Here is a 24,973-nt window from a genome sequence, read left to right on the forward strand (position 1 = left end):
TGTCAAGTTACTTCCACCAGTGTTTTCCAAAGTGGCCTGCATAATGAGAGTATCTGCTGTGTGTGTGTAATCAATTCAATTCTTAATGTCTTTTGTCATCAGTTATTTTGCTAATATTTGTCAAATGCTGGAGACGACTCCCAGCTTGGCAGGACGCAACCTCTCAGCTGAGTGCGTGCAAACACACATTCAATCAGAGCATGTGGGGGCAGTGCAGACACAGACAGATTGTCGGCCATCAAATTCACATCGTTATGAAGAGGGTCATACGCACGGTGAATCACAATTTGTTAATCAGAGCTGTAATAAGGTAGTATAATAAGGTAGATGGCTGGACTATGAAAAGCTCTGGGGTATACACTACTAGATTGATGTTTGTACCCACATGAGTTAGTAATGGGATTTTGCCAAATACTTTACCCCCCTCCCTTTTTTTTTTTTTTTGCACTTTCAAGGACCAAAAGCATGCTGGGCCCCAGGGAACCCAGGACACCCTGATAGCAGATCCAGCCACCACTTATTTCTGGCCACCCAGCCAGGAATAAATCCCAGCTCAGTCACCATAGTGTTGGCTTCTGAAACAAATTTCAAACACTCGACGGGTGGTGGGCCTGTGAAGCTTTACATGAACCTTTTGGCTCCAGGAATCATCCAACATTACTGCCAGGTTTCTGACCTGTTACACCTCCTGCACCAGAATCATCTCCAAGGCAAAGTGGACAGCGAAATCCCTGCATGCTCTGAAAAAACTATGGAGGCTATTTGCTCAGGACGGAGCAAAGAGGAATAAGAGTTACCAGAGGCCAGAAGGACCCTTTGATGCACATTACTGATCTTTAAAGACACTGACCTCAGTCCACAGAGCTGGAAGCCCATTGTCTACATGTTGAAACACTCAAAACAGCCTAAGCTCAATTATACGGCACAGCTGTCAAGTGTGTTTCTCTTGTAATTACAAATATGACTCGTAAAGCACCAACTAATCTGGTCACTGCAGTACCGGTCAAGCTCACAGGTCCACAGCAAGATACTTGCCCTTCAGCTTTACCCTTTATAGCTTCCCACAGTGACTGTATTCCCTCCTCCTTCACCATTTCCTGCTAAAACGGGGCTAAGGCACCCTGAGCTGTCCTGTAATATTAAGTCACGGTAAAGGTCAAAGCATCATGGGTCGCTTGTAGTCATACATATATGAACTATATGACTAATGTCATATATAGGACATTTCCCCTGACTACACCATGACCTTTGGCACAGTGCTAATAGTTGTAGATAAAGCCATTAGATTTTTGTTGATACGGTAAAAAAAAATCTTTGTTAGATGGGATTAAAAACTTTAGACACCATCTTAATGACAGCAGACCAAAGCAATTCCGGTCATTGTCTTGAGCTGTAACACTGTGGCTTAGTCTTGAGCCTCTACCCCCTCAGTCTTGATTATATTGAACATGACAACACACTAATTAGATCTTCTTGTGGCTGGCTGCAATCATTGCAGGGAACTAATAGAATCAGGAATTTGTCATTTGGATGTTACTAAATTCTTGTGCTGCTGAATATTAGTCTCCCAGCTGTCAAGCTAAATTTAAATGATTTATATAGTTAAAAAAATAATATAATACACAAATTACACAAGTCCTTTTTGATTTATTTTTCTCTGTAGTTGACGACCCTCATATTGTTACTTGCTGCAGAAGAATTGCTCACAAAGATTTAGCATCATCTTCTCTAACAATATTTCATTTCTCTCTCATAGAGGAATGAGGCAAGCTAAAAAGTGAGTAACACCACAAAGCTTGGCTCAACGTGCACTTTTAATGATAATCCCGTTTTTTTCTGTTGATGTCTGTGGAATATAGAGATAACAGTGGCACAGTTTTCCTGATCACCATCATAGCCGAGGGCACTGTGTCAGCCGCAGAGTCGTGGAAGGACCCCGTCTCCTCCTCTACCGAGATTAAAAGCGATGACGGCTGAGATGGAGGGAAAGGCACAGAAAATGAAAGCAGGAGTGGCAGATAGAGCGAAGGGGAAGAGCGACTAAATGAGGAGGATAAAAGAGAGATTTAATGATATCTTTGAGATTCACATGTACAAATGCCAAGCCCCATGAATGTGTTTTTGTTTTCGTGCGCAACTCAAGGAACACAATCTTTTATTCTGAGCTCAACGATGCTTGAAGATGAATGCATGGATGCACACACACACATGCACTCGCACACATTCACATAGGTGTAAAAATACACAGAAGCTGACAAACACACACACACACACACACACACACACACACACACACACACACACACACACACACACACACACAACCACATCTTTACGACGTGCTCTTGTCACACCCACACTCAGATTAACTGACGCATATCTGAATCTGTGACTCACAGAAGGAGACTAAAACCATGTTTATATATGCACAACGCTGATGTATTCATTTGAACATCTCCCGCATTCTATTTCACAGCAATTTCACAACGAGTTTCTGAGCCCGGATTCTTTGCTTGAAGTATTTTGGATCTAAGATAAGACCTTACAACAAGGAGACAAATGATTCTGACAGGAGTGTGCCAGAAAAAGGTCTTCTTATGTGAAAGTCAGGATGCAAAATGAGTTTCTAGCCTCCATGGGAGGTGTTTTCATACAGGCACAAACAAAACCCTTCACTTCAGATGAATATTTAAGAGAACAAAAAGTTATTCTTGCGTCTACAGCAATCCAATATGCTACAGTATGTTTCTCACCTGGCCAAGGCTGGCAAGGGAAAGAAAATCTGATTTGGTACATAAAGTACTACACCTCAAGACTTCTGTGCTCAAATGCAGATTTCTGTCAGAGCCTCTTCCATCATCAAGGGTCCCAGGCCAAAGTTAAAGATTAGCTGACCCAAATTCTGAGAGATTATATTTTTGCACTGGCCTCTAGTGCTACATGTATGTAGCGTTGCAGACAGTTTTGGTCTTATTTCTCCAGGTCAATTCGACAGCAAAATCTTACAAATCGGATGATTCACAGAACACTCAATTGTATTACATTTTTTAGGTTAAGTTTGAATCACACAAAATGTATAATGAGCTTATAAAACTGATAAATCAAATCAAGCAATCGGATGGTCGAATATTAACTCTCTAAAATGGTAATTCCGTCCAACTCCTTTGCACAATTCTGCAATTCCTCACCCTATGTCTGGCTTGCTTCCCTCTAAGCAACACTGTAAGACACTGTCAATGGTACAATTGCTATAAAAAGGAAACATTTAAGATCAGGAGTGTGAATGTTTTATGAACATGTTATTAAAAAAACGGTATAATTTGAATGTGTGTAACTTTCATACAGCAATACTTGGTCACCTTTTAATAAAAGCAATGCATCACTCCAGGCTGTGATATATTGTGATTATATCACAGCTAAGGGGCTTTGTTCAGCCCAACATGAACAATTTATCATGGCCCTCCGTGAGCTATTGCTAAAGTGAAACACTAATGTCTCTCAGGGGTGACGTGGTGTCAGAGGGTGTGGTTCTGTTCTGAGCTCAGCAACAATCCCAGTTGGCTTGCTAACACTAAGGAGAGGGCCGCAGGGAGCCTAACACAACTTCCACCCGTGTGGGCTGTAAATAAGAATGTACTCTCTAATTTCATCACATCTATATGTTTGATAAATTCACTCCTCCACACAAGCTGCAGCTAAACACTTAAAACTACAACAAATGTATGTGTGCTGTGTGGGTTTGTTTGAAAAAAAGTAAGTGGAAAGCTCCTTTTGAACTAAGTAGAGTTCATGAGATGTGAAACTGAGTTTTATCTAATTAGTCTTAGTCTTTTTCAGTAAAAGCAAAGCCTTGATGAGTTCTAAACTACAGAGAGTGTCAAATAAAGATTACTGAGTCATAATCCATGTTATCTTTATATAATATCTATGTTAGGTACACTATGAGTGGAGGCTCATGGCCAAAAATACCCTTTTTTTGTAATCTTGGCGAACCAACCCTTAAACAACGCAACCGACTCTGTGATTAAACCTCTGCAGTGACACAAACACATTCACATGTACTCACCATGGCTGTTACAGCGTAAGGTCTCCACCAGCCTGTTGTCCTGGTCGTAGCACACCATGGCCTGGTAGCGATAGCCCTGTCCACACTCCTTGATGTCTCCCTGGACCTTCATCCCCAGGCTGCTCTCCACTCGACCTCCCTCGGGCAGGATGCAGTCTGACCAGTTCCCCACCGGCTGGGCATTGTACTTGTCACAGGGGCAGTACTGGGTCTCACTCAAAGGGTACATCTGCGTGTTCTTGCACTTGTCTTTCTTCTTGCTTCGCCCTAAGTAGATCAGACGGACAGAGATGAGGAGAACAGCCATGGGAAATGTGACTCCACGTGTCTGTTGGTGTTGGTGGATTTCTGTCTCTGTAGGGCTGAAGCGGCCTTGAGTCTCCTGATACTCAAGGCCACTTTCAAGGCTTGGCAAAGCTTACTGACTGAAAAAAGTTGTTGTCCCTCACGTGGGATTCATGCATGGGGAGACAGCAACTCCTGATGATAGATTATGCCGGCAAAAATAGTTTCAAGCAGAGTGCTCTTTTACTGAAACAGCTTGACGTTTTTTTTTTTTATCCTCAGACATGTCAAGCATCGTTAATCATTGATCACTATGCAAAAAAATCTTTTCTCTTGTGGCAGGAGTTGTTCCCATTCAAATAAGGTAATGGTGACTGTCTACCTTACAGCCCACAATGTCTTTACCTGTAGGTGCCAGTGTCTCCATAAAGCTGGTTTGACTAATTGTTTTGCATTCAAATAATTTCAGCAAAGGTTTTGCGCAGTTAACCCTCAATGAGGGCCACAGCTGGTTGTTCCTAATTGTATTTAAACAACTAATGACTGTGTGGCATCTGTCTGTAAAGGTCAGAGTGACCAACAAGCAGCAGAAAAGTAGACATTTTGGATTGAACAAAAGCAACAAGAAGATAAAAACAACTCTTGAAGTTGAGTCTTGAAGACTCTTTTAACTGGTGAATGGGTGTGCGAGGGACTGGCCAACACTTCTGACAACTTTCTCAAATACAGCGGTAAGGAATCTGGATAAAATAAAATCCACGCCATCTGAAAGCTAAGAAGACTTAAACCACTCTTTCTACGAGGCTTTTTTACGCACTACTTGACCTCTCTGCTCGTTTACACTCCACTGAATGGGTCAGAACATCTCACATCAGGGGAAAATAAGAGCTTTTCAAATCCACTTTCTCACAGTTCCAACTTGACTCCCCCCCTAGTGACCTCCCATGTCGGTGTCTTAATGCATTCAACCAGTCTTGTTGTTTTGATTTTATGACTGTGATACACAGGGCAACTCTCTGGGGGCACTCTGATGGATAACAAAGGCTGAGGAGACACTTTAGATTTGTTGCTTTAATCCCACTGGAGCATTTAGTGGGAAAGAACTACATGAACAGATTTACGACATTGTGTTTCACTTTACTCCTCGTCTCTTGGAGCGTCGCCCAGTAAAATTACCCCCTAAATTGTCTGGTAGCTCACAAACACTTAAACTACAGTGCAAATAAGCTTGTCAAAAAGGGATTCAAAACAACAGCCCATTGTTTGTGCTGTGCCACTCTGTGTTCCCCACCTATCAATGCCCTCTTTCTGGTGCGGACCCCCACACAGTCAGCTGTGCAGGACGAGAACTTGGACCAGTTGGTCAGCTGGCAGTCATCCTGGCACGGGAGCTGACAGCGCTGAGTGATGGTGGGCATGGCCTTGGCGAATTTCAGGCACTCGCTGATGTCGGCCTGCGTCCCATCCAGCTGGCGACAGGACACAGCTGGAAGAATTAGAGGAAGACAGGTCAAAAAAGCTTAATTAGAATGTGTAAGGGGCCATAAAGTGGCTTATTTCACTGTTTCAACAGAAGGTTTGGTTATAGCAAGTTTTAAAAAGTGCAAACTAATGACATATGGTGATTAGAGGGGAAATGAGTGACCTGTAGTACCCAAGTGCAGCACATACTGTACCTTTAGTTTACCTCCAGATATATGAGTGTTTTTAAAGTTTAGAACATTTTGCATTTGTATTTTAAAGTAGTTTTTAACATTTCTAATAAAGGAATAGCCCAACACTTTGGGAAACTGCACACCAAATTAGTTAGTTCACTGTTCAGCTTGGTTCACTGGTTGATATCTGTATTTTAATACTATATTTAATGGACACATAATCTTCTCACCTCACTCGCAGTAAAAAACCAAAGAAGCCTTTTCATCAAAATGTTAAAATAGTCCTTTAATGATAACTAAATTGAGTGTCTCTTTTTATGTATTTTTACATAACTGTTTTTTAAAAACATTATGAAAAATTAAATGGACATAAATTATTCAGTTTTTTACATCTATAAGTTTAAGTGATGGCGCTTAATCATTTTCTTACAAAAGATGAAGCTCAACTGGAGCCACACAACATATCGTTAAACTGTTGACAAAGAATAAAGGCTGCACAATTAACCAAAAAAAAACATTGTTATATGGCCAAATCATATAATAACAATAATAAGGGTAAATTGCCAATTTCTTCTTCTCCAGATGTAAGAAAACATGTTTGTTTGAGAACCGACCCCAGTGTTTTTTGTGTTTTTTGTTGCTTTTAACCGATACAGACTGAAAAGTAATCCCTGTAACCGGTAAAACGACTGATATCTCATAAAGCTGGGGGGTCCATTTAAGAGATCCCAGTATGTCTTTCTCCACTTGTGAACAAAGCGTCAAATAGAGATTCAAAGAGGACAAGAGCTCACGAGAAATAGCTCGACTCTATAATTCAGATTAGATTTCACGGAGGGCTAAATAACAATCACAAGCAGAGCAGAACAAATGCATCTCTACCTCAATTGTTTTTAAAGCCCACAGGTCAATTTATGTTAGCTTGCATCATCCCCCTTCTTTGTTCTTTCAATAAAGGGTATTACTTTTGTTGCTGCAATATTTCATTTTCTTGTGATGCAGACGCTCTGCAGGGCTGTACCTTCATAGAGAAATCAATCTCTAAGCACTTTTTTGCTGAACCCCTGTGGGCACTGCTATTGGTTTGGAAAGCCTGCGTCTCGTGGTGTGTGAGGTCAGGTATGTGTGTTCAAGAAGAAAAAAGGGAAGCACATGCTCTCAGTTGTTCCCTGTGTTTAATAGTGCTTCTACAGTGTTTTCCCCTCCGAGGAAAGCCTCTGTTCTGGCAGACAACACGATGCCAAAAATCAGACCAGAAAAGACAGCGTGTCCTATTTTGTTTAAGTCAATGACAAAATGATTTCTGTCATTCAAAGGTGTCAAAGGGATGACGACAAGTGCAGGAGCGTCTGGGCATCAGCTGTCACATGGTATCAAATCAGTGAGAAGCTGCGGAGAATAGTGCAGTGAGTGGACCTTAAAGCATTTTCACGAATAAATTGATTCTTCCATCCATTATTATGAGCTAGCAAAAAAGGAAAACTGAAATATAAGCACTAAGAATGGCCTTCTATAGGAGCTGGAGCATAATGAAATTGATCATTCTGCGTGACCCCCTGAAATTGGATTTTTATGAAAGCCTCCCAGGACTACATGGCACATCCATCCTCTATAAAAAGGCACGAGGACATATGCTTTTAAAGAGAGAGCCACGACTTCTTTAAAACACTCTTCACTTATGTGTAAACCCATATGAGCAGGATGTTGGGCTGTGCTTATGCTATAGGCAAGGTGCGGCATATCTCCTCCTAAATTTCAACAAAAGACACTTGATTAAAATTGCATGACAAGAGCCTGAAGCGAAAAAAAAAGCCAGCAGTGAAACAACGAAAACTGTCAAACACGTCTCAAGAGGCATATGACGAGTTGTGAGCACACGTCCTCTCCAAGCTCTGGAGAAAAACAAAAAAATAAAAACAAATCAGAAAAAAGTCTCTTGCAGATGTTTTTAGGAGCGTCAGCCTCCAAATGTGTCGAATCTTGTAAGTGTGAAGATTTGATATGTGCTCTAAGTAAATTGGCCTTTTCTCTAAACCTTGGCACATCCATCTGCTGCCTCATGGCCGGGCTCCAGATGCAACGCAATGAGCAAAGATTTAATTTACGATGATTAGGAATGGTTCAGTGAAGATGCAGGGAGGAAGCGGAGATGAAGAGATTGGTTTCTATACCTCTTGTTTGAAGTCCTGGTCCACAGGTCTCCTGCGCGCCGGCGCTGTTCTGTCTGAGAAACCACGGGACCAGCTGGCACTTCCTCCATTTGTGTGTTTTCCACCTGGAATACATCAGGGCAGTTTAACAATCAGTGTGTTTGCTTGAACACCAACACACTGCACCATGTCAGACAATCAATATGTAATAAAGTTCGGTTTAAAGGCTGAACTATTTAAGGAAACTTGTTTTGAAGTGTACGGTACAAGACAGAATCTGACAGTATCAGACACTTAACACAAACGTCTTTTATCTTGGATCTTGTTTTTACATGAATAGATTGAGATGAAATTATGCAGTTGCTTGACATTGTTGTTTGCAGAGTCAGTCAGAGAAAAATCCTCTTTATTTGATTTTATTATTTGTTTTAGAAAATATGACTAGTTTGGCACAAATGTAATCAGATATTCTATTAGTGGCATCTATGTATGACAGTTTCAAGTAAACACAGACTCATTGCTGTAGGAATCTCTCTCTCACAACACAACCAGTCTAGGTAGATGCCAACCCACCACTGAGTACGGTCCTGATCTGAGGTTTGTGAAGCAAAGGCAGTTTTCTCTCACCACTGTTGCCAAATGCTTGATCATGTGGGACATGTTGGTGAATGAAAGTGTATTGTCCACACCTGCTAAATTTGCAAAGTGTCATGAGATGACCTTTGCTGTGAATTGGTGCAATACAAATAAAGATTGACTGATTGAATATATTGTGTAACCTCCATGCCTTACCACCGAAATCCTGAAATCTTCTAATCTACTTCAATGTTTACCCTCTGATAACTTTATCACTCTGTTACTTGCCCAAGATCGTTGATATACGAGAAGACTGACCACTCTGTTGTTTGTTTGTTTTTTCTGAGCAGCAAAAAGACTGAGTGCACTTTTTAATTAACACACTTAAAAAATGATACAGAGTGGTGTGTAGACCCTGTTATTTGAATGCCCTTCATCATTATCGCTGTAACATATTGACATACTTTGGCATATTATTAAAAAAAGACAAAATCTTTGTGTTAAGTCCAAAATGAAGGAAATTCTCCGAGAGTAATTAAAATAGCTCTTTGTCCAATATTAAGCAATGAACAAACAGTTCTGATTAAATATTTGATTGTATTGAATCCAAATAAAGAAATAAACTCTTTCACTATGGAGTCAGTGGAATATAGTAGTACTGGTATATTTTACAATTACTCTATTGTGCTGTTCAACAGAACCAATGAGTTAAATGAGGCAGTAACACAAACCACTCAAACTATTGATAATGTCATCCAACACAATATTGCTGTAATATCAGTAAATTAGTTAGCCCATAACCCTTCATTATTCAAGTGTAAGTGAATGTTATGTCTTCATATGCAACCAAAATAATGATAACAACTAAATATTATTATGAACATTTTTGCATTTGATTTTTGAAGTTTGATTTGACTTTTGACATTCTTAGGTCTACAGTACAGTAAGTTAATCGTATGGCTGTCTATGTAATAATATGTAGGATAAGGTCGAGGAAGCAAAAACAATTGAGCTAAAAGGTCCTTTAAACCATCTCAACCTACTGATACTCTGTCAATCCAAGCAGTCAAAAACACGAAAAAAGCCAATCCTCCATCCGACACCAGCATTATCGTATCACTGAAGTCATTTTTACCTGAATCCTGGACAGATTTTAGGGACCTCGCAGTCCCTCTCCTCCTCCAGCAGCTCTGGGCAGTCCTGTCCTCCGTTGGACGGCAGCTGGATGATAAGACGTTTCCTTGATTGTTTGGTCTTCAGAGCATTACCAGCTGAACACACACAGACAATTATTGAATTAAAATAAAAAAAATGTCTGCATGGGAATGTGATGAGAAACATGTCAAAATGATAAGCTAGGCCACTCTGTTCACAGTCTTTGAAGAATGCACTTGGAGAATGCTATTGCCAAATCTAATTGGACAGCTATCGTAAACAACACGCACGTCTAATTACTTGGGATATCAGGCCAACAACGATGATGTAGAAAAATCCCATTAGACCTTGGAATTGACTCAGATTAAATTTATGGTATTCACATGTGTTGAGATGCCCTCGAGTAGTTCATTAAGATGAAACGAGCCTCTGGATAGTCCTGAACTCTGGTTTAAACCTGTGTATGTGGGTGGTGTGAAATTCTCAGCACAAGTTGAAGATATCAACAGCATCACATTAAAATGCACAGCTATCGGTGCAGCATGCTCAGAATGTGGAGATTTATGCCACAGTGTCACACGAAGAGGTCATCAAAATGTGGACGATAATGATTTTCCATCGTAAATCAGTTTAATGTCTTTGCCTCTGCTCAACAGCTCGGGCAATGGCTGCGTGACAAAGGTGACCTCATCTGAACAGTGTTTTTCTTTCACAGCATGAAAACAACAAGACCACAATGCACTCGCTGACACTTGTAGCCACGAGCAAGTCGGCTTTCCAGGCACATTTAAGGAGGTCGGCCTCGAGGTTGTCTTACACAACAATCTGTCAAATTAATTATGTGTAACGAGATGCGAGTGCATGTGTTTATGTGGTAGTTAATGTGTCTGGCTCCGTGCTGAGTCCCACCTCAGTAGTTTTTCCACACAGTGAATTAAAACTTGCATCTGTGTACACTTCAAGGCTAAGACTAGAGCTGCAATTGATTAGCTGTCATCTATTAAATTAATCGCTCACTTTTTGATTTTCGATTAAGAAAAAGCTCCTTAAATGTGAATATTTTCTGGTTCCTTTGCTCCTCTGTGGCAGTAAATTGAATATCATTGGTTTGTGGACAAATCAAGACATTTCCTGACGTCATCTTGAGTTTTGAGACACAGTACTTGACATTTTTTACATCTTACAAACCAAAAGAGGACACAATTATTCAAGGAAATAATTAACAGATTATAGTTGCAGCCTTAGTCGAGAGTCATTGCAAAAATTATCCTATTTTAATCCATTTTTTTTCTATATTTTGCTAATGTAAAACTACAAAAAACAGACAAAAACTTAGATACAATGGGCCAGTACATTTCTACAAAAGGCAAAAACCCCAAAAAACAATAATAACTGTGATTCCTGTATGAAGCAGTACTACTTCACATGTCATTTCTAGTTCATTGCTCCCTCCAGGATACATTTTGTTTTCACTGTACCTGCGTCACAAGTAACAGGACAGGGAGTCCAGTCGCTGAAAGGGGTCATGATACAGTCCTTCTTGCAGGGCAGCTGACATGGTCGCATTGTGTTGGGGCGAGGGCCGTCTGGACACCTAGGCAACAAAAACAAACACAGCAAGGCTGTGGAGTAACACAGCTGGGAACTCTTTACACATTCACCAAAACACAGCGGCGAGTGGTCTGAAACCTCAAAGATCAAATAAACTGAATTATTCTGATATTCAGCAGCAGATTTTTGCTCAGTGGATTTCTGTTGACACTTGCCCCTCACACAACACAGTATCTACGCCGGAATCGAATCCATTGGCAAGTCACAGGCTTAGGAAAAAAACAGCTTTCTTTAAAAATCACTGGGGGCTGAACAAAAACACTGTTTACACCTCCTACACTCTTTAGCCTCTGAATTGTTTGAGGGCCAGATAAAACCTCAACACAAGGTTTGGATTTCTGGTCATTTTAAAGCAGAAGAGGTTGTTTTTTTTCCAGGTTTCATCACCCAGAAACACAACAAAGTGTCCAAGGGAGGTCCCGTTATGTTTCCCTGTTTGCCAAAATGATATTGTGGTGTTAGTTGCAGGCACTTTCACTGTGGGAAGCAATGATTTAAGTACAGCTTGTTCTGAAGAGCAAAGAGGCGCTGGCAACTGTGAGTAGAATATGAAGTAAAAAATGAACACGTTTGTTTGAGTCAGTGCACACTGAGCCCTAAATAATGTATAATAATCTTCTTTTGACAAGGATAATGGCATTATGTTCAACTCAGCACTCACTGACAGCTTTTCAAAATAAAAGATCCTTGAACATATACCTATATTTTATTAACTAACTTACTTTAAACACACGGTGTGCTATTTCTGCCACCAGGGGTCTCTCAATTAAACCATTACAACAAGAGATATAGTTCAATTTGATGAAGTAGCGTGGGATACTGGGAGTTGTTGTCTTAATTGCTAAACAATCAGCATTGCTGATGAAAATCTACCTACACAACTTAGGCAGAAAAGTCCAAGGCGAGGTAACGTTAAAGAGTTTTATTCAAATGATTAGTCAAACTCCCCAACTTCCTTCGTCAGTCTCTGTTGTATCTGATGTATCTCATTTGAGCAAAGAAACGCACCGCTACCTTGAATAAAATATCTAATTTCTCTGGGTGTCAACATTGAGGGAACTTTGAAGGATAATGTAAGTATAGAACGCGACCACGTCGTTTTTAGACATTTTGATGCTAATAAGAGATGCCTATTCAGACAGATAGCATGCACAGAAATACGCGCAAGTGCCACAAATGCTAACTAGTCATTGATGCTCGAATGCCAGGCAGCTGAGTCAAGATTGGTCACAAACTGTCACCACAAAAAGCCTTGTGCAAAGAGCTTGAGCTTGGTAGAAAGAAGGGAAACATGACAGGAAGAAGGAAAGTCAGTGGGCAACAAGAGTAAATTAGAGGGAGAGACAGAAAGGGATGAAATTAAGCTTTTAACTACAACTGCAGTGCCACAATTAATTAATACAACTGGGCACCTTATTAGATCAAAACAGCCAGAAGCACCAACGCCTTGGAGTGTTTAATTGTCTCACATTAATGCAGATATTCCACTAGATTAATCGGTGGTGTTGGATTTTTCTATTTGAAATCTTAGCAAATATATATTTTTAGCCCCCACAGTAAATATCAGGGGCCTGTGCCATAGAGCTATAATAAACTAGTCACTTAATCAATTCTGTCCCTTTAGCTCTTTAATATCCTCAAATATGTGATCTGGGGCCAAACACTTCCTCTGGATGAAATGATTTACCAATATTTACCAATATTCTTTCTCATGCTGGCTGCGCAAGGTTAAAGTATCATCCCACCTGCTTAGAGGAGCCAAAATGCAGGAAATTAAATCGACTCTATTAAAACAGGTTCTGGTGAAGAACCCAGGACCCCTGTTAGAAAGTCCTACCAACATTTTTAAAAGCTTCCTACGACGATTGAAAAATGGATATTTTAACTAAACTGTAAAACATCAACCAGGTCTAAATGACTTTCAGTCAGGAATTAACTGACATTCATAATAGTCACTGCTAGAAATATAATCCATGATTTAAAGCTTTAATAAATATAACCTAGAGGTTTGGCACACCAGCCATCTGGGCATTGCTTGGATGTTTACAGAATGTAATTATTCTAGCCACAATCTAGGGCAATAAAAACTGATGAAAACCTATGCAATCACATCCAGTTTATGGCTGATGTATGCCATCTGGCTGGTACTTGAAAGGTATAGAGACGAGGTGGTCAAACCCCCATACAGGCACCACAGGAGCTGTTCAGCTGATCTACAGGAGGATGTTTTACATGGATTTTTCATTGCTAAGGAAACTGAAACACACCGATTTCCTCCAGGCTAAAGCCAGCAGACGACCGGAGCGGCCTCAGGACAGAAACTCCCTTGTTTTAGCAGGATTCTGCTATCAGCGAGTGATAATCCTTTTGATGGCACAGAATAGGGGGTCAAGCCGAGGTTTTTCGAACAAGGGTTATAGTTAATCTCCAGTCATTAAGCACCTAAGGTCCCCTGTGCATACAACTGGGCTGAGATAAATAGGTCGAGATAGACCTGCTGGAAGACATCTTGTAATCTGATCTCTGCAACACCGCGTCCCCGCTCTCGCAGCGAGATGCTGCCACTTTGTTGCCTCAACCTATGGCTGACAAAGCGATCATCTGGGTCAGGTTTAATGTTGCTAGGAATGAGGCTTCTCCGCTGGGCGTTCCATACTCGTTAGCACAGTGCTATCAGGGAAGCGATAGGGAGCCGCGCAGGGAAAATGTAATAATGTAACGGCGACACAAGGAGAGATTTATTTTTAATACCAATAGACAGAGCTAAATCCCTCTCGAGCGGAACAAATCCTCTGGTGTCTTCGTACAAGTGAATGGTCCCCGGGAAAAAAAAACAGCTGCCGGATGCAGCAGGGGGAGGATACATCTACATTTTTAGCCTTCAGCTGATGCTCAACACCATAAAGAAGTGAATGAACAGGTGTCTAGCCCCAGGACACTTCAACAAGATGCAAGATCCCACCCTTGAACCTGAGACTGCAGAACAATCTCTACACTACAACCCAGTGCTAGCCAGGATTTTATCACTTAATACTTGAACCTATTTTAACTCTGTGATGTTTAGAGCCTGCAGAGATGAAGGCACTCTTTATGAGGGGAAACCTGGCAGAGAAAGCAGGGTGTGGACAAAAATAAACAGAAATCTGCAGGATCTAAATGCAATCAAAGTATATACAGAACACAGAGAACAGCAGTGTATTACAAATGCATTACAATATCAGATCTGATGGTTCATAAACCAAATTATTTATGTTTCAGCAAAACAAAACAACCTTTTCATTTAAGTTTGTCACAAGCTCATCCTTGAAACACTCTCCAAAACAGACTGCTGATTAGTTTGTTAGGATGTTGGCTGGTGATATAATCAAATTCAACACAAATTCCAATGCAAACAGGTACCCTGAAGAGATGTCACAACAACATACACAAACATTAAACAGAATTGGTTTTGCTTGTTATCCATGCAAAGTGATCCCGAAACTCTCATCGGCATGTTTGAAACAGTTTTGGTTTGTTAGCATAAGCATGACTTATTTGTGTTTCTAAAGGGAATTAAAATGTCACATTTCTTTTGTTTATTGATTCTCTCCTCTTCATGAGGGATCAGAGCACTGAGGCTATAAGATTTCTTGACTCCAAGAGCTTGACAAGGAAGGGATTAAGCTTTTGACCTTGTAATACTCCCTCTGCTACTCAAAAATGGTAAATGTCTCAGGATGAGCCACATTTTACCACTTGTGAAAGATCTTGAAAGAGCATGGGCAATAAAACAATATTCCAATTGAGATAAAACTCTACAGCTAAAAAGCACCGCTTGACTTTCACGTTTGATCCAGATGGAGCACGCGCTGAATACAAAACCAAACCTCAGAGTGCTCACAGACCCCACAGACTGCTCACCTTTTAGATTCACTCTCCTATACACACAAACACAAGCACATTTTCTGGTGAGAATGTCCTTACAAGAAACACAACAGCACTCCTTATTGCTTCGGACGCCTAAAACAACCCGTGTTCCTTATAGTTGTCTGAATTATGACTAATCTCTCAGTAGCAAAGGTAGAAGTCACATGGTGTTGTCGTAGAGCAATAAAACCTGTTAGGAAGGATGTCAGGGTGGAAAATTGGTCAAACAAAGATGCATGACTTTGAAAACATACTGTTCATATCCTGCCTCTTTCTTTGAGCCTTAAGCATGACTTTTGCTGACACTTAACCAAGTATGTGTTGTGCTCACACCCAACCAAGCCTTAATTACAGCAGACAGGCCAGGGAACAGACTTCAGTATTAATATGAAAAGGTGATTGTCGACAGAAGCATCAGAGGAGAAACTTCCTTTTAAAGCTACTAAATGTAGCAGTTGACACTTTTCAGCTCATTTGATGGCACTGATTTTCTAATTGCTTGCAATATTGGGTTGTATCCATATGGTTGAGTGTACGGTACTTTGTACAGTCGCTTTGGACGAAAGCTTAATAAATGTACTGTACTCTACCGTATTGTAGTTTTATAATAATTTGATACAAAGGAGGTAAAACACTTTTGTGTTGGTAGGGTAAGGATCAACTCTTGGGTTAGTTTGTGCATATAGTACATGTATCAAATTTACATTACATGTTTATGACCTGATATTCAGATCAGAAGATGGAGGCGATGCAGGTGGAGTCCCGACTAGGTGAGGAGGCTACCAGGCTGGTAGCTGCGGTTGAAGACTGGGTCTCAAAATTTGCAAGCGTGTCGCCACTGAATATTTTTAAAGACACCGTAATTTTTTCCAGCTGTTGACATCCGACAAAACTGGATGACTGTAACAAGAACTCGAGACATCTCAAGCTGTGTTTGCATTCCCAAAAACAGGCATTCAATGCCAAAACACAATCTTTTTCCCGAACCCTAACCAAGTGCCAAAACCTACCAATCAACCAACCGATAATCATAAGCAAAGTGTTGTCAAGACATAAAATAGCAAATTGAACCTAAAGAAATGTGAAGCTGCAACATATCTGTGGTTTGCAGAAAATACCAACATTTATTCCGACAATTGGGTTGCCATCTCTCTCTCTGTAAGTCTCAGTGTCATTCAGGGGATTTGGTTTCCGCCCACAGTTTGAAATAATACAGCAGCCTGGACTTATTCCCCAGTGGAGCCACGGACATTTTGTCACGTCTCTCAGAGTCTCATACAGACGCAGAAGGTACCCTTTAGTACACAAGACATTCCCGCAGGAGGCCAGTGTATGCATCCTCTGTGAAAGCAAATGTCAGCGAGCTTTTCCTTCACCTAACCAAGTAATTACTGTGCCTAAACCCTAAAAAACTGCGCAAGAAAGGCTTTCTGGTAAGCTTCTAAAGGTAAGCTTATACGTCTCTGTGAAACAACGAGGGCCACGACAAAGCACTGTCTATATTTGACAACCTGAGATGAGATTGTGTTGACAGGTCATATAACTGAAGACTCTGTATCAACCATAGGTCTAATAGTTTGTGTTAGAGACTGCATGCCAAGACTGGCCCAAACCTCGTGAGACCCGTAATGGTTGGTAACACTCTCTATGCAGTTCTTATCTGTCCTCATCTGACTGCTAACATTTGATTTGGGTGGATGGAGTGTTTGGGTGTGGCACGTTTCTCTTCTTCTGTGGTAAAATTCTCGCTTAGTGCGGCTCTCACTCTTGATTTTGTTTTCTATAATCTTCTTCGTTATTAACCTGTGTGTTTTAAGTGCTTTACATGTAGGGCAATGAGTTACAGCATGTTACCTCCAACAGAGAGAGGAACCATCCCCTTTGTTCCCCTTTTAGTCTCATTATAATGTAGCCCCACTAATGATGGGTATTATCCAAATTTAGATGATTAAAATTCAATTATATTCCAGAGTCCCCCAAAAAAACAGGCAATGTTTGATGGTAGAACACAATACGAACCAGAATACTAACAGCACAATGCTTGGCTTGGAGACTCTGTCTGTGGGGGTGTGAAAGCTCAGTGTATTATTGTCATTTATGCATTTTTCATTATGTATACATTTTGTTGTTCCGCTGTGTTCCTCCTTTACTTCTCCTGCTCTCGTTCCAATATTAATTGTGCTTGTCACATTGATTTTGTTGTTTGTTTGAGGAACAAATGTGTAGTTACAAGGCGCCCGGGGTATTTCAACCTAACTGCACAATTTTCTACGCTATGTTTTCCTCTGTCTTTGTCTTAACAGTTCACTTGTGTGTTTATCACTGTGGAAATGCTTTGCTCTGAAATGAATGAAGACATCCAGTAATAGCATCTGGTTTTAACTGACTGGCTGGTTCCAGTCAGAGTCATGATCTCATAATGATCTTTAAATGTCATGATTTGTAGCGAGGCGACGACACGCACAACATGGCACTGGGAGCTTGTCCCAAAGCACAACATTAAAACGAGCAGCCAGGCTAATGCTTATGTTTTGCTTGCCGCTATTAGTGCGTTGAGTAATCTGTTCGGCGAGAGGCTGTTTTTCGAGAAATGAGCAGATGGTTGAGCAGGATGAAGAGAGGAGATTCAAAGCTAAGAACTGTCAGTAGTTTTAAGAGCATGTACACACACATGCACTCACCAAAAACAAGGTCTGGTGGGAAAAGATAAGGCCTAATTAATTTCATTATCAATATTACGGACTACAAAACAAGAACATCATTTGTTTAATTTAGCATAGAGCAGTTGCGGCTTCTTCAAGGACCCTTTCAGTGGTGTCTTTGGCCTCCTTCCCGAGGGCTTTCAGCTATCTATCACAGTCACAGTAAACACAGCCTCCATTAGAAAACTAGAAAACATGGCAGACGGATGATTGACTGGGCTTAATACAGCTACTGTCGAACATCATGAGCATGAATCATTCAGTTTCATTTTTCACAAATTCCACAGCATCAGTGTGATTATACGAAAACACATTTGGTACCAGTCAGCACACAGACTGTCAGAATCAATAAGCAGACGTTGTTGTTTTTTTCCCTCACACCACAACAGCTTTCCCGATAGGATGATAGCAGCCCAAGCCTCAGGCGCTGACATATTTGTCTCAGTAGTGTCTCTCCTTTCTATTGGGCTTTGACAGTCAGCGTTTATGTGTGCTGTTTGCATGTGTGTGTGTGTGTGTGACATGCTCTCTGTGAGGTTCACTGCCTCAGGCTGCTGCAGGAAGACAGCTCAGATCCATCTGTGAATGAGACAGGGCACATCTGCATAAGCAGGGTGCAGGCGGCCATGTTTGTTTGTTCTGCTGGGATCCCATGAGAGCACTGATCAAGAATACCTGCCAGTTGGGTTGTGCCAGATGAAGACATGCAGAGCAGAAAAAAAAACAATATGTCAAGAGCCTCCAGAGTGCAGGCTAGGAAACACTGCCCCTGAGCAACAGATGGCCAGGAGACCAGCGCTGTAGCATCTTTGTGCTTTGGTCAAGAAATGTACAAACAAAGTATTCTTTAATCCTGAAGCCTAAGACACCTGCCACTGCAGTCTGTCAAATCTACAGGGGTAATACAAAGTAAACTTTCATGATAGGAGGACCGTAACCTTGAAACAACTACAGAAAGATGTCAATCAAAAGGAAAAAGTTCCACAGAATTGGAGAGTCTGCGACAAGGTGCACTGAAGTGTGTCTTCTTAAACTTTGTAAACTGGTCCATTGATTATTCTCTTGATGTATTGGAAAGTGATCAAAACAGTTTCTTCCAGCTCAGGGAGATGATTTACCTTGCGAGACGGCAGGATTCCTGAGATCAAATGATTGCACAAATCTCTCTTGTCAGGCTTCAAGCTACGAGCTTGGCACACAGGCGTGAACTTCAGACAGCAGCTACAGGTGTGGCTCAGAAGTGATGGCCGTTAAGAGAAGCGACTGTTTGCTAGTAAACAACAATAACTCCTCAAGAGGTTAGCGTCGATGCTGCAATAGCATCACTTATGTCAGAACCGGAGAGTTTATTTCACAGAGAGAAGAGCACAGACTGGCCCTGAAGGCAGCGAGAAAGGTTTTCATCCCTTTCAACTGGCTTCAGTAACAGTTTAATGCTCTTACCAAAGGCCTTTACTGGTCACGTTCAGAATAGACTGATGACTTTTGACTTTTCTAGATGGTCGTGTTAGAAACCAGCGCATCAGGTTAGGATGTGATTTGGGACTAAATGGTAAAAGGATTACTACTCCATCCATTTCTGTAGCCTCTTTCAAGTCTGCTGAATTTTCAAATTGCTTTACAGCACTTCTCAAGTTCACCCGTTCACTGTGAAAACCTGCTCATCGGAAACTATTTGGGGTTCAGTATCTTGCTCAAGCATACTTGGACATGCAGCCGTGGGAGCCGGAGAATATAACCAGAGACCTTCTGATTACTGGATGACCCGCTCTGCCTTAAGAGCCGCAGCTGCTGATTTTAAGTGGCTTTCTGCTGTCTGTCTGTCCTACAGTTCAGGGCCAAAAGACAACCAACAAAACACGCTGTTTGTCCATGCCCTCGAGAATGACACACTGAGCGCTTTCTGACTTGATGCTTGATCGGCATGGCAACATCATTTATCTGTGTCCTGTCTGTAGATCTGTTTTATGGGATGACAATGCTATGGTTGAGTTTTGGTTAATTTTCAGTGATGTTCATCTTAATCACTGCAGTTTGTGTTAGTTGCATGTTTTCATTAGATTTTTAAAACCGTTCCCCTCGACATAATAAATACGTTTTGTTTCCATGTTTTGGTTTTTTCGACCGGTGCTCATGCACGTTGATTTGGCCTCTGCCAGCTCTTTTAATTGTCTCATGTTGCGTTGAAATCTTGCTTATCAAAGCGCTGATTGCTAGACCTCTTTTTTACCTGACAAATGGGGCTAATTGGCAATCAATCTAATAGGGACCCATCTTGGTGGCAGTGTTTGTCTTGCGAGTTGAAGAAATAGTAAGAAGCTATTTCCCCATGAGGTGCTCGAATTATTCTATGTCCCGTGATTGTGTTTGTGTGTGTGTGTGTGTGTGTGTGTGTGTGTGTCTGTGTGTGTGTGAAATAGTTCTGGGCAACAACGAAAACTTTTAAATGCTAACGGCTTAAATAAAAGAGTGATGTTTTGTCTACACAAGGACAGCTTTTTTCTCTTACAGTGCAGTCAAAGTCTACATGTTGGCTTACAGCCTGTTACTGGACCCCTGCCAGTGAGAATGGCCTGAGGAAAATCCACCTACAAACTTTGAACAAGAGCTTTGAAGGGTTACAACAGACAGGGCTCTCACAAAAGGACATAATAATGGACACTGAGGCATAGCTGGGGTTGTATACAAGGCAGACTGAGGGGAGCTTCTTCAGCACCACGGACAGCACAACTGCTCCATGAGGGCAGGTGAAAAGAAACCTCACAGTCAACAGAGAGTACAGCACCCCCACTATCTGTCATTCTATCATTTTCCCATCGGGCAGAAGAAAACTGAGGCTGTGATGACACATACAATTGTTTTTCTGTGGTCCTAACAATAGCTGAGGGTGGATTGGGAGGTAAATGCCGGAAATAACTGGAATTGATATCCTGTTATTCCCTGTAAATTCAAAAATGTTTAAAGTTCATGTGCAGAACACTATTGTATGCAGAGAAACAAGGACGCTTTCTCCAATTCTCATGACTGCCGCAACTCATTGTTTTAGGTACTATATAGTGCAACATTAAAATCCTTTTATTATGGTAATATACCTGAAGCCGCAGGTTCAAAGGTCTTTCAATGAAAACTAAACAGGAGGTCTGAGGGGTGCCGTTTAGCTCTGTGGGTAGAGCACGCGTCCCATGTGCCGAGGCTCTGCAGCGGACCCGGGTTCGACTCCCGGCCTGGGTCCCTTTGCTGCGTGTCACTTCCCCTCTCTCTCACCCCGTTTCCTGTCATATCTTCAGCTGTTCTATCAATAAAAAAAGCCATAAAAGGCCAAAAAAAAACAGGAGGTTTGAGAAAATCTTAAAACCGTACTTGTGGGGTGGAAGCTTAATACCTAAATCCAACGTCAGAGAGATAATAATCCTATATATGACTCTATGATCATACATTTTCAGAGTAGATTTAAAATTGCAATGTTTAAAAACAGAACATCAGATCGATTCTGAATGTTAGGCAATGTGCTTTTTTCTATTTCAAAGAAAGAAAGAAATTGTACGTCTGTATTTCTTTATCCAGAGGCCATATTATTACTATCTTATCCTCTAAAGCTGCAGTTTTCACTCACAAATAAGTCTCTTATATAGTAGAGAATTGGAAACAACCTGTCGATAGTCTGACTTTTTGTGCTGTTCAGTCGAGTGGACTCTACTTCAGACTCAAAATTGATTCAAGCTAAAAATGAAACAACAGCAACAACATAATAGAAATCAAAGATGACCTGTTGTAACTGCAAGTCACCTAAAATTTCCCCAATAAATGGCTGAAAATGTCAACCATCTCCAGGCATATTTTAAGTCAAGTGTGTGAAATGCATTATTCAAAACCTCAAACCACCTCAGCTGAGGTGAGAAGCATCAACCACCCACTGAGTGGGTGTGTAGGTGCTCGACGGGAGTCCACTTTGGCAAAGTTACTTCTTTTCATTTGTAATCATTGATACTGTTACATGATGTTCTTTTGCCCTTATTACAAATTTTACTAGCTTACACTGACCGGTGAAAACAAAAGGTAATGGAGGCAGATCAACTGAAACCTCTCTGTGTCAGTTACTCAATGGCATTACCCACAACACCTCTAACCCTCCGACTCTCCTCCAACCCACCGGACTCGTGCCTGTCTTGTTTCAGCTCTGTAAGAACAAAACACACGCGATAAAAGACATCCTGGACTTGGACCTCTCCTCTGCAGCCTGATCAGTGCAGCAGCAGAGTCTGGGTCAGCCACCACTGAACTGGACATTAATCCTCATTTTATCACGTGGTGCCCTCTATGAATCCCATTTACCTCGTACACAAGGCACTCCGACTCTTTAAATTATTTATGAACCCGTCCTTTCCTCACTGATAACCACTCTTGGGAGGTGTAAGACACGAGGAGAAATATTTCCTGACCTTAAAAAATAGTGAGAAAGAAAAGCAACAAATTCAACACTAGGACCTTTTTTTTTTTTAAGCATTAGTCGCAAGTATTAAATCTACTCTGGTTTTTTATCCACAGATTTTGACACCAGCACATCCACTGCTTTATCTTTTGTTGTCGAGTGAATAAGTCAAGCATAACTGACACCAGGCTGGAGCCGAACTTTCTGGCAGACGCTAAAGTAAACTCGACAGCATATTTTAAGTCCCACAGTGTGGTCGTCAGAGCTAACCGCAAACATCTTGCCTCTCATCTGCCTCATGATTAAATTGCCTTAAAGTATCAATCCCATTTAATTACTGTCATTATCATCAATGAGAAATTACTAGCGCCCAAAACGGCAGGGTTAATTAGGCTTTCAGGGACGGAGAGATTATTTATTTATCTGCGGTCGCCTGCAAAGGGGAGATATGAATTGGGAGTTAACTTCACGTAGAGTCTGCTCTGCTTGCTTAACCAGTTCCTTGTTTCGGTCTCTGGCTCACTTTACCCTCCTGCTGTCACTTTGCTTCCATCGCTGCTTCTTCTCTCATCTGTCTCTCACCTCCTGACTCTTCTTTAGTTTTTAAAACCTCACTTGCTTTCAGTTCCACAGACATATCTGCATGCACCATTCAATCTTACCCTGGAAGGTTTACCACTGATCTCCTTTCAAGTAAACAAACAGAAGTGTCTTAATGCTTTCTCTATTCGCTTATTCATCCTAAAAGATCACTGTTTGACTTGGCAACGTCAGAAAGGCTTTTACATTTTTGCTTGGAGAATGACTCTAACCTTTCTCTGTGTTCATCAATCGCCTACCCAAAACAAAAGAGGTTCTTTAATAAAAGGTTTCACACATCAGGAGGCAACCAAAACGCTCCCTGTCCTCTATTCTTTGAAGTGTGGCTTCAGATTTAACTGATTGGTTTCCTTTTAGATGAGTGTCTTCAAATCAGTAAAATCAGCTGATGTAGGGATTTATTTGAAATGAAAACTTGCCCACTCTTGGATGTTAAGAGCACATGATTGAGAGCGGCTGCTCAAAGCCAGAGGATTTTAGTTCCAAGCACTGGGCAATTTTCATTTCAACACAAGACTCCAGGAGCTGATTTCACAGTTATAAACACCAATAAATAAGAACTAAAATCACACTGCAAAGAAAATAAGTCTTACTTCTTAGGTGGCACCTGTCCCACGTTGACACGGACGCAGATGACCTTTCGAGTCTGCATTCCCAGGGAGCAGGGACCCTGACCGTCGCCGCCTCCACGGACACTTATGGAGGTGTTAATGGACGAGGCTGAGGGGTCTTCGGTACAAGGGCCCCAGGGCCCCGTCTGCCAGTGGTAAACTGTACAGGCGTGTTCGTTACAGTTCCGAACCTCCTGGAGGGAACTGCTGTTTGGGCACAGGGTGCCGCCTGAGAATATCAAAACAAAGGGAAGATCAAATGTATAGCATAAGAAAAACAAAATAATTCTCTTTGTCGTTGTTTTCCAATGGATTAAATGTCGATAGGTCGGGTTTAGTACCTCACATGAATACTACCATCACAAACAGACCAATTCTACACATTTCTGAATCCTATTCGGACCACATAAAGTCTGCTGTCTGTGCCATCATGCTGCAAGGCTTCTGCTGATTATATCTATTGTGCATTAACATTGTAACCTCCGGTGTTGTTTGTATTGGTTGGTGTTCTGAGTTTTTGGCTTATTTTTACATCTAAACTTTGTTTTCGGTCCTGTGAATATCATAAGATATAAATGTTCTACTTGTTGGGAAAGTTAAAACTGAAAGAAAACAAACAACTGAAAACGTGTAGTGTGAAAGGTGTAGCCGCTTAAGAGAATCATATTTGAATCAAGAGTTGGTGGAGACCAAAACAAAGCAAAAAAAAGATAAAATATTGGACGTAACATTGAGTTACAAAGTGTCAGAAACACAACAACATAAAGGCTAATGTTGCTCAGTGTCTTTTGGATATTGGAATATACAGCAGTTTACTGGCAAATTTAATATTCAAACTTTATGAGGAAAAAATATTTCAACTTTGTGTTCCTGCTTTATATTAGATTATTTAACTGTCAGTACACACAGTATGGGTCCCAAGACCATGAAAGGAAATGTAGCATCTAACCAGAAGCATATAAAGCAGTGAAGTGCAGAGTATGTACAAATGTATAGTGAAGAGTAAAGAGTAGATATGAATATGTTAGAGATCTGCCTGAGGAAATCAGGTCAACTGAGTCAGTGATTTCCTTTAAGTCTCTTCTTTAAGCAAACTTTGTTTGAAGAGTCTATCCTGACTTTTCTTTTTCAGTTTTAATGTCTTCTTGTTTTATTTTAAAACCTGACGATTTCATGACTTATCTGTTTTATTTTGGTGCCTTTGTGAAGCACTTTGTATTATGGATG

At 41.0% G+C, this 24,973-nt stretch overlaps 1 protein-coding gene across 1 annotated transcript in view; it reads right to left on the reverse strand.

The window, feature by feature from the left end:
• LOC115567777 (thrombospondin type-1 domain-containing protein 7A-like) overlaps positions 1 to 24,973 on the reverse strand; it is a 95,253-nt gene that overhangs the window by 41,099 nt on the left and 29,181 nt on the right. Inside the window, exons 8-13 of the mRNA XM_030394624.1 lie at positions 23,729 to 23,975; positions 11,366 to 11,481; positions 9,868 to 10,003; positions 8,178 to 8,281; positions 5,643 to 5,837; positions 4,067 to 4,333 (exon numbers count right to left, since the gene is read on the reverse strand). Of these exons, the coding sequence (XP_030250484.1) occupies positions 4,067 to 4,333; positions 5,643 to 5,837; positions 8,178 to 8,281; positions 9,868 to 10,003; positions 11,366 to 11,481; positions 23,729 to 23,975 (1,065 nt within the window). The remainder of the gene's footprint in view (positions 1 to 4,066; positions 4,334 to 5,642; positions 5,838 to 8,177; positions 8,282 to 9,867; positions 10,004 to 11,365; positions 11,482 to 23,728; positions 23,976 to 24,973) is intronic.

This window comes from Sparus aurata, chromosome 17 (assembly GCF_900880675.1).
Source record: "Sparus aurata chromosome 17, fSpaAur1.1, whole genome shotgun sequence".
Taxonomy (NCBI): domain Eukaryota; kingdom Metazoa; phylum Chordata; class Actinopteri; order Spariformes; family Sparidae; genus Sparus; species Sparus aurata.